At 41.4% G+C, this 15,945-nt stretch overlaps 1 protein-coding gene across 1 annotated transcript; it reads right to left on the bottom strand.

Moving 5' to 3' along the window:
* Positions 1 to 834: 834 nt before the first annotated feature.
* Positions 835 to 1,678, bottom strand: LOC130990836 (uncharacterized). Its single transcript, XM_057915068.1, has 2 exons — positions 1,171 to 1,678; positions 835 to 1,124 (listed from the first exon to the last, which is right to left on the bottom strand). The coding sequence occupies exons 1-2, from the start codon at positions 1,676 to 1,678 to the stop codon at positions 835 to 837; spliced, it is 798 nt and encodes a 265-aa protein (XP_057771051.1).
* Positions 1,679 to 15,945: the final 14,267 nt, after the last annotated feature.

Genomic DNA, 15,945 nt, shown 5'->3' on the forward strand with positions numbered 1-15,945 from the left:
GGAGGACTCGGATTTTGACTCGGGCATAGCGGGTCCTTTCTCTTTGATCGACGTTACCTTGATGCGCTTTCCCTACTTCTTGGCCGTCTCCGTCTTTGGCTGTTCTTCGGTAGGGGATTCTTCGATCACCTTAGCAATGGCGGCCGCGACTTCTTCTGGTTTCGCCGGTGAAGGCGATTTTGGGGCAGGTTCGGTTGGGGTTTTGATGGAGGGAGAGGTTGTCATCTTGCATTTGCCTTTTCTTCTAGTTTTTGGTGGTGAATGAGTTGTGGTGATGTCAATGGTGGTGCCTGGGGAAATTTTCTTGGGGAACTTTGGCCTGGTGCTTACCATGGTGGAGGAGAAGAAAGAGAGGGAAATGGGAAGTTACCGGAGAAGAGAGAGGAATGGCGGTTTTGATTTGAAATTACCATGATGGCAATGATGACTGACCTGGGTAGAGAGAGAGTCGCGGGCAGGTCATGTCAGTTGCTTTTCAAAACTGACATGACACGTCCGTCAGTTTGAAAACTGGTGGTTATGCCTATCCGCTGATGTCACCTAGCCCACGCCACTTTTTCTACACATACTCCTTTTCTCATTCTTTCCTCTTGACTTCCTATCCTGCCCTGCACACCAAAAATAAAAACCTTCTCCGCATACTAAAATAAAATAAAAGAACACGAAAAATGAAAAAACTAAATAAAGCAATAAAATACCAGGTTGCCTCCTGGCCAACGCTCCAGTTATCGTCGTGAGCACGACGTCTTGCCTTCGTTAGATTGATTCTTGATCCTGAAGCTTTAGAGCTTCTGGATCATCCTCCATCTCTTGCCCATAGTAGGCCTTCAAACGTTAACCATTCATCTTAAAAATGCTACCGAATTTGAAATCCTTGATCTCCACTGCTCCATTTGGATATTGAGCTTGCACTTCGTAAGGCCCAATCCATTTGCTTGAAAGCTTTCCGGACATGAGTTTGAACCTCGATTGGTAAAGTAGAACCTTCTGCCCATTTTCAAACGTCTTGACCTTGATGAGCTGATCATACGCTCTCTTCAGTCTCTCTTTGTAAAGAGCAGCATTGTCATAGGCTTCACGTCTTATCTCCTCTAACTCCTGCAATTGGAGTTTCCTTTCTTGCCCTGCAACGTCCCATTCATAATTTATCTTACTGACTGCCCAATATGCCTTGTGCTCCAGTTTCACTGAAAGATGGGCACATCTTGCCAAAAATGATCCGATAAGGAGAAATTCTCATAGGTGTCTTCAAAGCTGTGCAGTATGCCCATAATGCATCGTCAAGACGCATACACCAATCTTTGCCAGTTGGTCCAACTGCCTTTCTCAAGATAGTATTTATGATTCTATTGGAGAGCTCCGATTGTCCATTTCCTTGTGGATGATATGCAGTGGTTACTTTGTGAGTAACCTCATACTTTTTGAACAGCTTCTCAATGGTTGCATTGCAAAAGTGTGTCCCTTGATCACTGATGATCGCTTTGAGCATGTCGAACCTGCTAAAGATATTAGACTTCAAGAAGGAAGCCACCACTTTCGAATCATTGGTTGTCGATGCTTTTGCTTCCATCCATTTGGATACGTAATCCACAGCCAATAAGATGTACTGATTTTCTTTTGATGAGGGCAAAGGCCCCATGAAATCCATGCCCCATATGTCAAATATCTCTACGGGCATTATGGGCATCATGGGCATTTCATTCCTTCAGGTGTTGTTGCCCTCCCTTTGACACTGCTCGCATTCCTTGCATATCCTATAAGAATCGTTGAATATCATGGGCCAGTAGAACCCACAATCCAGAACTTTACGTGTTGTCCTCTTATGCCCAAAGTGTCCTCCACATTCTTTGGCATGGCAGTGGTCAAGAATATCCTTGGCCTCCCATTCTGGAATACATCTCCTTAGGACTAGATTCGAACATTTCTTCCATAAGTATGGCTCATCCCAAACATATGCTCTGCATTCGAACTTGATCTTGTTCATCTGATATGCGCTAAGCCCAAGAGAAAATTCCCCCGAGGTTTTGTAGTTCACAATATCGGTATACCATGGTTCTGTTCTCCTGGCGTCCTGGGCATGATATAAATATTCGTCTGGAAATGTTTCATAAATGGGCACAACATTCTCTGCCTTGATAATTATACTCAAATGATTAGCCACGTTGTTCTGAGATCCACTCTTATCATTAATCTCCACATCGAACTCTTGAAGGAGTAGTATCCATCGTATGAGTCTAGGCTTAGATTTCTTCTTGGTCATGAGATACCGCAACACCGTGTGATCTGTATAAACAATCATCTTGCCCCCGATGAGATAAGATCAAAACTTTTTAAAGGTAAAGACCCCGGCCAAGAGCTCATTCTTTGTGGTAGTATAGTTGCATTGAGCTCCGTTGAGTGTCTTAGAGACGTAGTATATGACATGACTTTCCTTGCCTCTCTTCTGCCCAAGAACAGCTTGAACTGCATAGCCACTTACATCACACATCACCTCAAACGTCATGCCCTAGTCCGGTGGCTGGATTACGGGTGTTGTGATCAAGTTGTTCTTTAATGTCTTGAACGCCTACTTGCACTTATTATTGAAATCCCACTCCATGTCATTCTATAAAAGGCGGGTCATCGTTTGTGCAATTTTGGAAAAATCCTTGATAAACCTCCGATAAAACCTAGCATGCCCAAGAAAACCACGTAGTTGCTTGATCGAGGTTGGGTATGGCAATTTGGCGATGACATCCACCTTGGTTTTATCTACCTCAATTCCTCTCTCTGAAATAACGTGCCCAAGAACAATGCCTTCCGTGATCATGAAGTGACACTTCTCATAGTTCAACACCAAGCTTTTCTCCACGCATCTCTTTAGTACCATCTCCAAGTTCTCAAGACAAGAATCAAATATTTTACCATAAACGGTAAAATCGTTCATGAATACCTCAATACATGTCTTAAGAAGATCCGAGAAAATACTCATCATACACCTCTGAAATGTACACGGGGCATTGTACAAATCGAATGACATCCTCATGTACGCAAATGTCCCAAAGGGACAAGTAAAGCTTGTCTTGTCCTGATCCTCTTGGGCAACCCAAATCTGCATGTATCCTGAGTATCCATCCAAGAAGCAAAAGAACTTGTTTCCTGTGAGCCTTTCCAACATCTCATCAATAAAGGGCAAGGGGAAGTGGTTCTTCCTTGTTACCTGATTGAGCTTCTTGTAGTCAATACACATCCTCCAGCCAGTTTGTAATCTCATCGGGACAAGCTCCTTTTTGTTGTTCTCTACCACCTGTACTCCTGACTTCTTGGGCACAACGTGGACCGGACTGACCCACTTGTTGTCTAACACTGGGTATATAATGCCCAAGTCAAGGAGTTTGAGCACTTCTTTCATCATGACTTCCTTCATAGCTGGATTCAACTTTCTTTGATGATCCCGTACTGGCTTGGCTTCTTCCTCCATCAAGTTGTAATGTACGCATAATGAAGGACTTATTCCTTTAATGTGCGCCAACGTTCATCCTGTTGCCTCCTTGTATTGCCCAATAATATTCTTCACCCGGATCTCCTCTTCAATGGTTAATTCCGACCTGATGATCACGGGCAAGGTGTCTCGTGTCCCAAGATAGATATACTTGAGATGTTTCGGCAATAGTTTGAGCTCCAGCTTGGGTGTCTTTTGGAGAAATGGCACCAACTTATCTTCGGACTTCAGAATGGACAAGTTATCTGGCAACGAACGGATTGGTCCTTCTTGACTCCTGAGATACATTAATGTGTGAAATATCTCCTCACTGTACTCTCGTGGGCATTCCATAATATTCTCTTGGAAAATGAGATCCAAGGAATCCTGTACTCCTATGATGGCAAGATATCATCCACCATAGTCTCCATCATATCAATGTGTTCCACGATCTCGGTATCCATGAGGTGTTCCATAGCTTGGAGTCACAATCAATACGAGTACGAGCAGTTTTCATGAATGGCCTCCCAAGAAGAATGACTGATGTTCTGCTTGATGCCTTGCCCATGTCAAGTACGTAGAAGTTAGCTAGAAATATGAGGTTCTCCACCTTGACCAGAACGTCCTCCAGAATACCTTCGGGATAAACTTAAGATCTATCCGCCAATTGTATCACGGCATGTGTGCCTTTTAGTGGCCCCAAATTCAACTCCTTAAATAATGCCAAGGGCATGATATTAATCGATGCTCCCAAATCTAGCATGGCTCGATCAATCCTCCTACTTCCAATCACGCAAGGGATCATGAACATCCCTAGGCCTCCACACTTTTTGGGCATTTTCCTCTTCAGTACGGCTGAAACATTTTCTCCAACAAAGAATCGGCCATTCTCATCATGTTTCACCTTTTTAGTGGTGACCTCCTTCAAGAACTTTGCCCACTTGGGCATATAGCGAATGGTTGAAATGAGTGGTAGATTCACCTCCACTTTTTTGAAAATTCAGAACATCTCCATCCAATCCTCCTCCTTCCGGTTCTTGACCAATCTCCCTGGGAAAGGAGGTTTGATCTTGGGCGGATTGGGCTTTATGTATTTTAGTTTCTCTTCCTTATCTCCTCCAGCTTCATGTTCTTCATCTTGCCCTTCTTTGTCTTCAACTTTTTCATCTTCCAAACTCTCCATTGTCTGGTCCTTTTTCTCTTCATCTTTCTTGGTCGAGATGTCAGACGGTATCTCCACTGCCTTCTTGGCTACTGCTTCTTCCTTCCTGGTCAGGATATCATCCCCTGATGGCATAAAGACTTTCTCGAGTAATGGCTTCCCACTTCATAGAGATACTGCATTCACGTGGGCCTCGTGTACTTCCACCTTCGGTGGTAGTTCTCCTCGTCTATGTTGCATCTGTGCCACTGTAGTGTTCAAATTGACAAGTTGTGCATTGATCTTTTGAATTGCCCATTTTGTCTCTACTCTAAACCTTTCGGAATCTTGCAAAATCTTGTTTTGCTTTTGTTGGTACTTGGCAAGATTCTGAGTGTTTTGAGTAGGCAATATGGATTGCACCATATCGATCAAAGAAGGTCCTTTGTTCTATTGTTGGTGTTGTGGCTATCGTGCCCCCTGATGGTTATTGTTGTTCCACCTGAAATTCTCATTATTCCTCCATCCTGGGTTGTAGGTCTGGGCATTAGGATCATAGTTCCTGTTCCCATTATTGCCTCGTCCATGGTGTCCTCCTATGGCATTCACTTCTTCTTCATAAAGAGTTGGACACTAGTCAAATCTGTGCATATCTTCAAGCTTTCATCAAATCCGCTCAGCGCATGGGAAAAAGAATGTTCCCGCGCATCTTCTTTCATGCACTGGATCTGCCACATCAGCGTCTAGCCCTGGACGCCTGGTCATGATGGATCATTCCCTGTTCACCATTCCGATTTTCATGATGGATCAGCGTCTAGCCCAAGTTCAAATTACTCTCTAACGGAAGAAATCTTGAAGACCTTCTCCGCCAATGGATCTATTCAAGACTTCTCCTATAAATAGCGCTCGAGGATCACTTCAATCTTCACCGATTCAACGACATAAGCTGAAACGCTGCCAAAATTGTTTCTCAGCTAAAGCCCAGACTCTCCAAAGTTTGAATCGAAGAAGAGAATCCCAAAGCCAAAAATCAGTCACTGTTGATTACATATATTCTCTTAGACCTTATGCAAACCTTGTTTATCCAAAGCCTAGGTCAAACTAACTCTAAAGAGCTTGTTCTTTGAAGTTTAGTTGGCAAGTTTTCAAACCTCCCTTCAACCAACTGAATCGAGTGTTTGTGTTGCTAAGGAGTTCAGAAAGGTGTTCTGTCTCCGTGAGATCCTAGTGCCCAATGCGTGCTAGGAGTGAGAAATCCAACAAGGTGTGTTGGTACTGAAGATTGGATCTTTGGTTGTTTCGGTTGTGTGCACCCGTAAACACATGTTCAGGTTTGCAGTGCACCCGTAAGCACTTGCCCAGTGAAGTTGTTGGTCTGATCAACCGACCATAGGTGTAGGAAGTATTTTCCGAACCACGTAAAAATCTCTGTGTTATTTACAGCTTTCAGTATTTACTTTCTTACTTGTGCTCTTCCCTTCGTAAACTGAAAACTGATTAATAGCAAAGAGAAACCTAAAGACTGACAACGTGCTTAACCCACAGGTTGCGAAACAAAAGTTTTCCGCTGCGTGTGTTATCAGTCTAACTGATCTATCATCTGATAGTCAGTAAGATTTATAACATCTCTTTTTAACGAACTCGACTGAAGCTTTACGTGAATCAGTTAAGGTCTTTGGACTTAACTGATAACTCTTTACTGAAGAGTATTTAGTATCAGTCGTCAACCCTGATTTGGTCAAAACTTTTTTCAGTAAACAGGTTGTTTGAGTTTGTGTTGAAATTTCGTTTTGATCTCTTGTAAAGATAAAAAAAAATAGCTTATAGGTGTATTCCTCCCCCCTCTCATACACCTATTCGAGACCCTCCGGACCTAACAGGTGGGAACTCCACCGGGAGAAGCTCGAGTAGCCATGCGTTTACCCGAGAAGAAAGGGGCAAGGGAACCTAGATATTGGGGAGGCCGGTATCGGAGAGCTCCCTGCAGGGGATCCCTGCAACTCTCCAACAATGCTGGACTCACCAGCTGTGCCTGATTTTCCCTCGGTTGGGGTAGAGTCAGAGGTAGTGACCACGATCCCTTCTGCAGGGTTGGTCCCCGGAGCAGGGGTACTGGTAGAAACAGCCATGTTCAAGGCTTTCAATCGCCTCAGTTTGACCCGTTCCTGCCACCTCATGTCTGCAAACAAGAAAACCAAAATAGTGAGTCAATCAATCCTGATACACCCTGAAATATCCTTATAACAAGTAAATTACCAATATCGCCAGCAGGAAAAAGCTCGAATAGCCCTGAATCAGTAAGGGCTGAGTTATCATTATAGACATGTTTGATCTCTAGATCTTTAATCCGAGAGAGAAAGTCTTTTACCCACTGTAAAGGGGTAGTATTGGGAGGAACTTGATCCCTCTTTTCTCGGTGCCACCAAGTATTATACAGATTGAAGGTCCTAGCCCAATCCCCCCTGTTCAAGTTAACAAAGAAATATCTATGCTTCCAGTCTCGATCGTAAAAATCGAAACAGTCTAAGAAGTGAATGTTGAATGAAGAAATAGAGGAAAAGTGATAAACAAATATCGGACTTCTTCAACACTTGGGTCTCATAAAATACCCTAGCAGTATTCTCTACCCTGACGTAAGTTAACACAATATTGAAAGCTAGGGCATGTCTAATGGCTGACGGGGAAATTTGGAAGAAGGGGATGTCAAAGAAATTAGTTGTTGGGAACTTAATGAAATTTCATAACCCTAGCTTTGATGATACCAAAATCCTTAGGTTTTCTCTGTAATAGACTAGAACCTTTCGAACTCAAGTGTTGGAATTCTCCTTCTAGTTAATTTAGTGTTCTGAAGATTGAAGACTGAAGACTGAAGAACTCAACTGGAGTTGCAATGAAAGGCCAAGTCAAATACGGATGTTTGACTGAACGAGTTTCTCAACTGAAGAATCAGTCATAACTGATTCATCAATGCAGGCTACGTGGATTCAGCGGACTGATACTAACGTCAAGTATCAGTTGACATTCTTCCTCGGACTGAATCTCCATAAGTTTAAAGGAAGCCACGCATTCCAAGTATAGCCGCATTAAATGCAGAAATACAGAGGATCGTCCTTTCTCTGCAGAGCATTCCTTTTTGGTGATTACTTTTTAGAGGCGCCCTACCTCTTGTACCTGAGACGTCGTTTCTCATTAAACAAGGAACCTCGAAGATTAAAACCTCAGCCCAAATTTAAATTACTCTCACAATGGATGAATTCTTGAAGACCATTTTCGCCAACAGATCTATTCAAGACCTCTCTTATAAATAGAGCTCGAGGATCACTTCAATCTTCACCGATTCAAAAGCACAAGCTGAAGCGCTGCCGAAATTGCAACTTAGCCATTCAAAGCCATCAAAGTTTGAATCGAAGAAGAGAATACACAAAGCCAAAATTAGACTACTGATTACCTACATTCTCTTAGATCCTTAGGCAAATATTTGTAATATCCAAAGCCTAAGTTCCGATTACAGAGAGCCTGTTCTCTGTGATCTAATTGGTATTTCGAACCTCATTTCAACTAAGCGAAAAGAGTGTTTGAGTAGAGCGGAGTTCAGACCAGTGTTCTGACTCCAAGAGATCTTAGCCAGCGCTAGCAAAGACATTGTAGTGTCTTAGCGTGCTAGGAGTAAGCGAGAAATCCAACCCAGCGTGTTGGTACTGAAAATTTGATTTCCAGTTGTAAGGTTTACTGTGCACCCGTAAGCACAAGCCCAGAGTGTTTGTCAGTGTGATCAACTGACCGTGGATGTAGAAAATTATTCTGAACTACGTAAAAATTCCTTTGTCTTTTATCACTTTCAGTTCTTACTTTCTTATCTGTGCTCAAACCTGTTCTTAACTGAAACTGATTAATCACAAAGTGAAACCTTAATTTGAAAACATGGTTATTAAAGGCTTTTTAAGGAAAAGTTTTCCGCTGCCAGTGTTATTAGTCTAACTGACCAATCTTCGGATAATCAGTAAGATTCATAACACTCATCTGTTATTAAATCAAGACTGAAGCTCTACGCGAATATCAGTTAAAGTCTCGTGCTTAACTGATATCCCTTTACTGATCAGTCTTCAACCTTTGTTTAATTGAAGTCTTCTCTTTCAGTTAACTTCAAAAGGTTAATCTATTTTGTGTTTTGAAAATAGCCTATAGGTGTATTCCTCCCCTCCCACATACACCTATTCTAGACCTTCTGGGACCTAACATTAGCCACCTCGATTAGAAATCGAGGTGGAGGTAAGCGCAAGCCTGAAGTAATTTGGGTTTCCCACAAGGAAATAAGACTAGGGGGAAGATCCTCATCATCGGGTTTCTCAAACGCTGCACTCTGAGTGCGAAGGTTGAAATCGGGATGAGGGAAACGCATAACTTCGCCTATTTTGCAAAGTTTTGTAATATGAATTGTGGAAGCATCAAGCCTCCCACAATCCATCCTAACGTTAGGAGCCTGTTGCGCCATGAATAGATAGGCGAAGGAAAGAGAAGAAAGGCACCTGGAAAACTAAAGGTACGCCGGAAAAGGTAATCGGAGGTGACGCAGGTAGCTGGAGAAAGTTCGAAGAAGAAAAGGGCAGTAACAAGTGAAAATGCGAGGTAAAAATTTGAACGCTGGAAAATTAGGGCTTTTTTAACAAAATCGCGGTAAAATATGTGGGTGAGAAAGCGAGTAGGCCAGGGCAAGTACAGAGATGGCGCGTGAGAAGATAAATGGTCTTCCACGCATGGACACGTGTTGTATTATTAGAGCATGAGCCTGCTTGAGTATCCGGAAATCATCCATGTATCAATGAAATTAGCCATGTGAAGTTAAGATCAACCCTGTTACTTTGAAACTAATAGCCCGATATTACTAATTCTTTAGTCAGGTCAAGGTATTAAAAGCCACACCTTGACCAGATTAGGGGGATGAGCTTATGAGGATAAAAATATGCATTCCTTATTCATCGGTTGTCAACAACAGAAGCAGGGCTAATTCAGCCAGAACAGGGTTGATTCAGTCAAAACCAACCTGTTCGGCCTCAAATCAATCCTAGAGCAAGAAGGTTATCTTATCCCTATTAGGATACACTTCAAATTTAGGAGAAGATCGCAATCGGAGAAGAATCCAAGCCTAAATCAATGTGAATATACGTGGATAAGCACAAGGAAGCATAGTTCGAGTAGAATTCGGTAATAAAGTCTTTTTCCTGCTAGATTCTTAGCATCTTGCCTATAAATAGAGGCGTATATTTTCATTGTTAGATCATCAAGCATTCAATAGCTCTTGTAAGTTATTTTTTCCGAATCATAGTGAAAAGCATTTGAAAACCCTGTGGACGTAAATCCTTACGATCGAACCACGTAAATCTCGTGTTCTTTATTGCTTTCTATTATTACTATTATTTTTTGGCACAACAAAGTGGATGAAGTAATTGAAGAAGATGAAGAATTGAAATCTCACGCTATTAAACGGTAAGTGGGTCTCAAATATAAATTTGAAAAAAATGAAATTTTTGGAAGAAATGTAACGTCCGTTGAGCCACCGGACGAATTTGTGTACTAATTGGTACCTTAGTAAGTTAAACGTGACGAACGTTGCCATATGGTTATTTTTGCTCAAGGGGGGGCAACCTTGATGTTGTATTTGGTATTTAACCCCTAATTTAATACTCCTTCCGTCCCGCCCAAGATGCTACATATTCCATTTCGGGTCGTCCCAATGAAGATGCTACATTTCTATATTTGGCAAAAATAAGGAATTTTAAACACTTAATTAACACTAATTAAGTATTTCTTTATTACCTTCTCTCTCCTACTTTATCACTTTATTACCTTTTCTTTCTTATTTTATCACTTTATTACTTTCTCTCTCCTACTTTATCACTTTATTATTACACACTTAAAACATTAATCTACAACTCTTTAAATCACGTGCCGAAATGCAAATGTAGCGTCTTGGCCGGGACGGAGGGAGTATAATTTATGTAAATATTTAATTTAAAATGTAAAAGCTATATTTATTTAAAATTAAAAGTTTTAAAAAAATATCTCTCTCCTCGCTCGTCTTTTTTTTGAATAAATCTATTTTTAATTCTTTTTATTTTTATTTTCTTAGTTTTCTTCTTGTTCATAATTTTTTTTTGGTTTTTCATAATATCAATTTTTATTATTGTGAATTCTTCTTTATTTTTTAATTTTTTCAATATTCAGTTAAAATTATTTTCTATTATATTTATAAATATAATAACTTATGTATATCAATTTTATATAAATATAAAAATGTTTATCATGCATTGCACGGGGTGTGCAAATGTTAGTATTAAATAAAATAATGTATATCGCAATATACTAATATGAATTAATTTTTTAGTTATTTGATTAACTACTAAATTGGATTTTAATTGAACTTCTTCAATACCTTTTTTTCATTCAGAAAAAATAACAAAGTTTATTAAAACTATAATAATGCTCGTATGATACAAAAATATGGTCAAACGAGACAACCCCTTTGATATTTGTTCGTTAGTACAATATATACATATATAAACTTGCAATTTAATTATTGTAATTTATTTATGTTTATTAAATCAAAATCCGCAAATGATATCTCAACTTACACTCCAGTCAAGCATAAGATATTATAACTGATACACAATTGATGTATTTTGTTTATTGAGTCCACTAATGCATTAATTGTTGGGCAAATGGTTTTTAATACCCACTTTTATAATACATCTATCAAATCTACCCACCTATATAAAACATCTATGAAAAATACCCACTTCATAGTGAAATACCATTTCTACCCTTATACTTAATCTCTCTTTATCTCCCATCTTTTGCCTAATTAAGCTTGACTGGTATATCGGCTGGAAACTTTCCTCGTGCCCGATAGGTTACTTCGGTAAACTGGGTCTGGACTGTGAGACAACGCCACGTACTGTTAAGCAAAAAATGATTAAATTGGTAATTGTTCAAATTGATCCCGCGCTTCTCAAAATGGTATCAGAGCGGGTTTTTATAGAGGAATTATGTAATTTTTAATTTATTTTATGATTAACCCATGTGGGAGGAGACTCCACTGAAAATTATGGATCCGGACGAGTGTCCGAGATGTGTACCATACAGGAATACTCTCCAAAATATGGAGAGCGAAATTACCCGTCTACTAGACGGACTCAACTGGAACAATCGAGCCCTCGTTACCAACGTACGACGAGGAGAAGATGTCGAGATTATTCGTGATATTATCACGAGTATCCAATTCTACCATGAGAACCTCATGGGACTCGCCGCAACCAGAACGGCGATTGAACGAACCAGAGACGAGGCCCATCAGTCACACGATTGATGGAACCAAAAGACAAAGCAGGAGTAGTCTATCCAGGCTACCAAAAGATCGAGCCAAGCTCTTCCGACAACGTCAACTTGCGGGAGATCCAAAAGACGGTGGAATATTATGGCGTCAAGCTATACGATCTACCGATGGAGCTGAGCAGAATATCACTCAAACAAGAGGAAATATTAACCCTCTTGCGTGATATCCAGAAAAGAATGGAGGAGATCGAAAGGCGAAAACCATGTTCCGGAAAAATTCGGAATCAATGGTCCAAAGACCCGACGTCTACATCTCTATTTGATGCAACACCCAAAGAGTTGCAGCCGAAGGACATAATCCGAATCATGAGAGGCAAATATCATGAATAGCCTTGACAGAATCGGATTAGAAGATTTACAGGAGTTAGCAGAATCTTTTGCTAACCTCAATATGGTGGATCTAAAGATGAACCAAGGAGATGAGGTTCCTAAAAATGAGCCTCAAGAAGGAGAAACGTCGACAAAGGGATCGGCTCAAGATGATGCGAGCCAGTTCCAACGAACCAAACGACGGAGGCCTAAGATGCAGGATACTCCTGTAGGAAAGGTCACACTAGAACCAATCCATCCATACGGATTGATTCTCAACCTTGACGAAGCCAGTTTCAAAGAATGGGAGGATCTCATTGACGAATGGGCTTCATCATTAAAAGTCGTGATTGCCACAATTGATTACGATAAAAAAGAATTTGCCAGAGTCTTCGAAGCAAGCTTAGCAGGCATGGCAAAACTATACTGGGAAGGACTTAAAGTTCCAACCAGGGAAGAGATGTTTAGTAGCACGTCCTTATATGACGTCATAAAGGAAATTACTAAGCAGATCGAAATCCATTTCTTGGGAATGGGTTTTTTCGAAGGATCCGCGGAGGAGAAGCGCAAGAAATATCAACAGGCACTTTACAATCTAAGGTTGATGGTGCTAGAGCCTAAAGCTCTCGATGAATTTCTGCGACTATATACCCTATATGTCCATATGGGGGAGGTTGATGATCAGAAAGCCATGGATCTCTTCTTTCCAAAGTTTCCGAGTCCATGGAGGAAAATGCTCATCAACGAGTATGTATCACCAGGAGGATATCCACTTGATAGCGCTTCAAGAAGGATGTCTTATGTCCACAAGAAGCTGTCCGAATGGTGCCAGAAGGCAGCGGACCAGAGGAATCTCAAGAGATTGAGAAGACTCAACAAGAAATCTCCATTGATGTGCGACAACATTGATCTTCCAACAGAGATTGGTGCTGAGTTGCTATATCAACGAAGGAGCAGAAAGAAACATAGGTATCAACCCTATGAAAGAAAGTCCAGAAGAAGTTCTTGGAAGCCAAGAACTATGTGGACCAGACAGAAAGCACGCTCCTACAAGTCAGGCCAACGAAGCGGACCATCCAGAAACCGATTCTCAAATCAAAAGAGAATCCCGGCGAGGAAAACTTTCAGGCGCACTCAGGCCAAAGCAAATGAAAGTTTCAAGGATTGCAACTGCTGGTCGTGCGGTGCAAAGGGGCATATTTCAACCAATTGCCCAGACAACGAGAAAAGGGAGATAAGAAGATTCGAATCCACACCGGATATCGAAGACGCTATCTACCACCAGAAATTGATACCCGTGTATCAATTCGAAGATATATCCTCTGATGAGAGTATATATGAGCAAGAAGAGGTCTTTAGTTCTGAGGATTCGGAGATGACCGATGGATCAACCGGAGACGAGTCAGACTAAAGAGGAGCAAGAGGTTCACCACACCCAGAAGGAGGATCAGAATGGATTTACCAGCCATTTCCTGATTCCACAAGAAGAGGTGGTGAAGAAGCTCGTGAGAAAACTCAAGAAGGAAACCGAAGAGGTTCAAACCTATCAAGGGTTTTCCAATGGAAGATTGAATCGAGTTTTAACTAGCTTGATTCCAACTAAAAGGAAGCATCATGTCTATTTTGGCGTCACAAGCCAAGAAATGGCGCTTCCAATTGAGATCACAAGTAATCAGGTGGAAATCCAGCTGGTTCCGGCCGAAGAAATAAGGCAGGACCTCAAGAAAATGAAGCCAGAAGTCGCTAATACGATGAAATGGATTCATATTGGAGCAATTCAGTTGGTAATCAAATCTTCCCTTTTTCCAGGGACAGACCAACCGATTGATGTCGCACTCTGCGACAAAAGAATCAGAGATGCCAGAGGTTCAATTCTTGGAGCTTTTTCAGGCAATCTCTATGCTAAAAAGATTATAACCGAGTTCTATCCACAAATCGCTTATAATCTGCAAGATTCATCCTTCAGCCGAGCCCTGACTCTCTATCAGGACTACAAGAAGAAGGAATACATGACGGATGGAAATAGGCCATACTCACTGACTTATCAAGTCTCGTATGCCTTATCAAATTCCCATCACACGGAATTGTTTCTGGGAAGAGAATATATTGAAATTCCAGAAATATTCAAGGAGGTTGCCAAGGCAGTCAATCCAAACCGAGTGGAGATTCCTCAGATCAGAGAAATCGACATCGACATTGGAGACAAGCCGGTGCTTAGCCATACTCAGAGTCTCAGACTGGGAGCACCAAGGCTATCATTCCAAGGAAATAGGCTAACTTCAGGGCCTATAACAAGGAGTTTCTCTCAATCATATGAGAGAAGGACGATCCAGGAAACACCAGCTCCGGACATGAGAATCAAGCTCAAATGTCCCGAAGGATGGAGACAAGTTTCCACAAGATTTGATACAACAAGCAGGGAAAACAAGTTTCCTTGTAGTTCGTTGTATTATTTGGCAAATCCAGGAGACAACCGATACATCGGAACTCTGGAGGTTGGAGGTTTTGAAATCCAAACCGAAGGCCAAGCCGGACAAGAAGCAGATGTCCTGATCCTAGGACGAGATTTCCTTGACAAATATAAACCATGGTCATGGAAATCAGGAGGAATGGAGATCACCATTAGACGCCAAAGAGTGATGATCCAATGACCAGCCCATTCTCGATATACATCTCTGTAGGGATGTTATATGAGAAATTCAAAGCAGAATATTTTGCTGCTTATGTGGATTCGGGAGCAGGAATCTGTACAGCAAAACGAGGAGTCTTTCCAGTTGAAGTGGAAGAAGATCTACCTCGAATTGCTGGAAGGGATTTCTCCAAAAAGATTTTGCTTCTATCAAAAGGAGTAAAACAAACGGAAATATTGATCGGCGGAGCAGGACAGACACCTTGGTACAAGGTCAAAACTCCACCAATTTATTTCCATGATACCGGAGCAGATATATTATTTGGAAATAATTTTCTGCAAAGCTTCAAGAGGTATATACAAGACAATGAAGCCAGGAGGCTAGTGTTCACAACCAATTGTGATCACAAGATCATTGTACAAAGGCTCAATGGAGCTTTTCATCGTTCAATGCCAATCAAATTCCGCAGCAAGCGTGGTGATGATGGCAGACTCCGGAGACCCCAAATGAAGGATCAAAGGAGATTCGGAGAAGTTTTGCTTAAATGCAGAACTGAGGGATTCCCAGATCTCTCCGAGGAAGAAATTCAAATCCTCAAAGTATCCCTGATATCACACAAAGATATCAAGGAAGAATAACATGTGTCCATTGCCGACGTCAAAAGGAGAATCCAGAAGTGTTACCACGAGGATCCTTTGGCATGGTGGGACATGAACCAGCTCAGAGCAACCTTGAAAGTTAAAACTGGAAAGGAACATCGAGAGGGTATGAAGAAGTTGAAAGAGATTTGCAAAAATCTCCCGAAACTTTCAATACCACAAGACGAGGATGACTTAGTCCTCTACACCGACGCGAGTGATTCATGGTGGGCAGCTGTGCTCACAAAGATCACCCCTTATGGAGAAGAACCTTGCAGATACTGTAGCGGTCTTTTCTCCAAGGACGAGGCTGTACGATGGCACATAAACGAGAAAGAGTTTTTTGCAGTCAGGAAGGCGTTCAAAAAATGGCCGCTT

This window comes from Salvia miltiorrhiza, chromosome 6, assembly GCF_028751815.1.
Source record: "Salvia miltiorrhiza cultivar Shanhuang (shh) chromosome 6, IMPLAD_Smil_shh, whole genome shotgun sequence".
Classification (NCBI taxonomy): Eukaryota; Viridiplantae; Streptophyta; class Magnoliopsida; order Lamiales; family Lamiaceae; genus Salvia; species Salvia miltiorrhiza.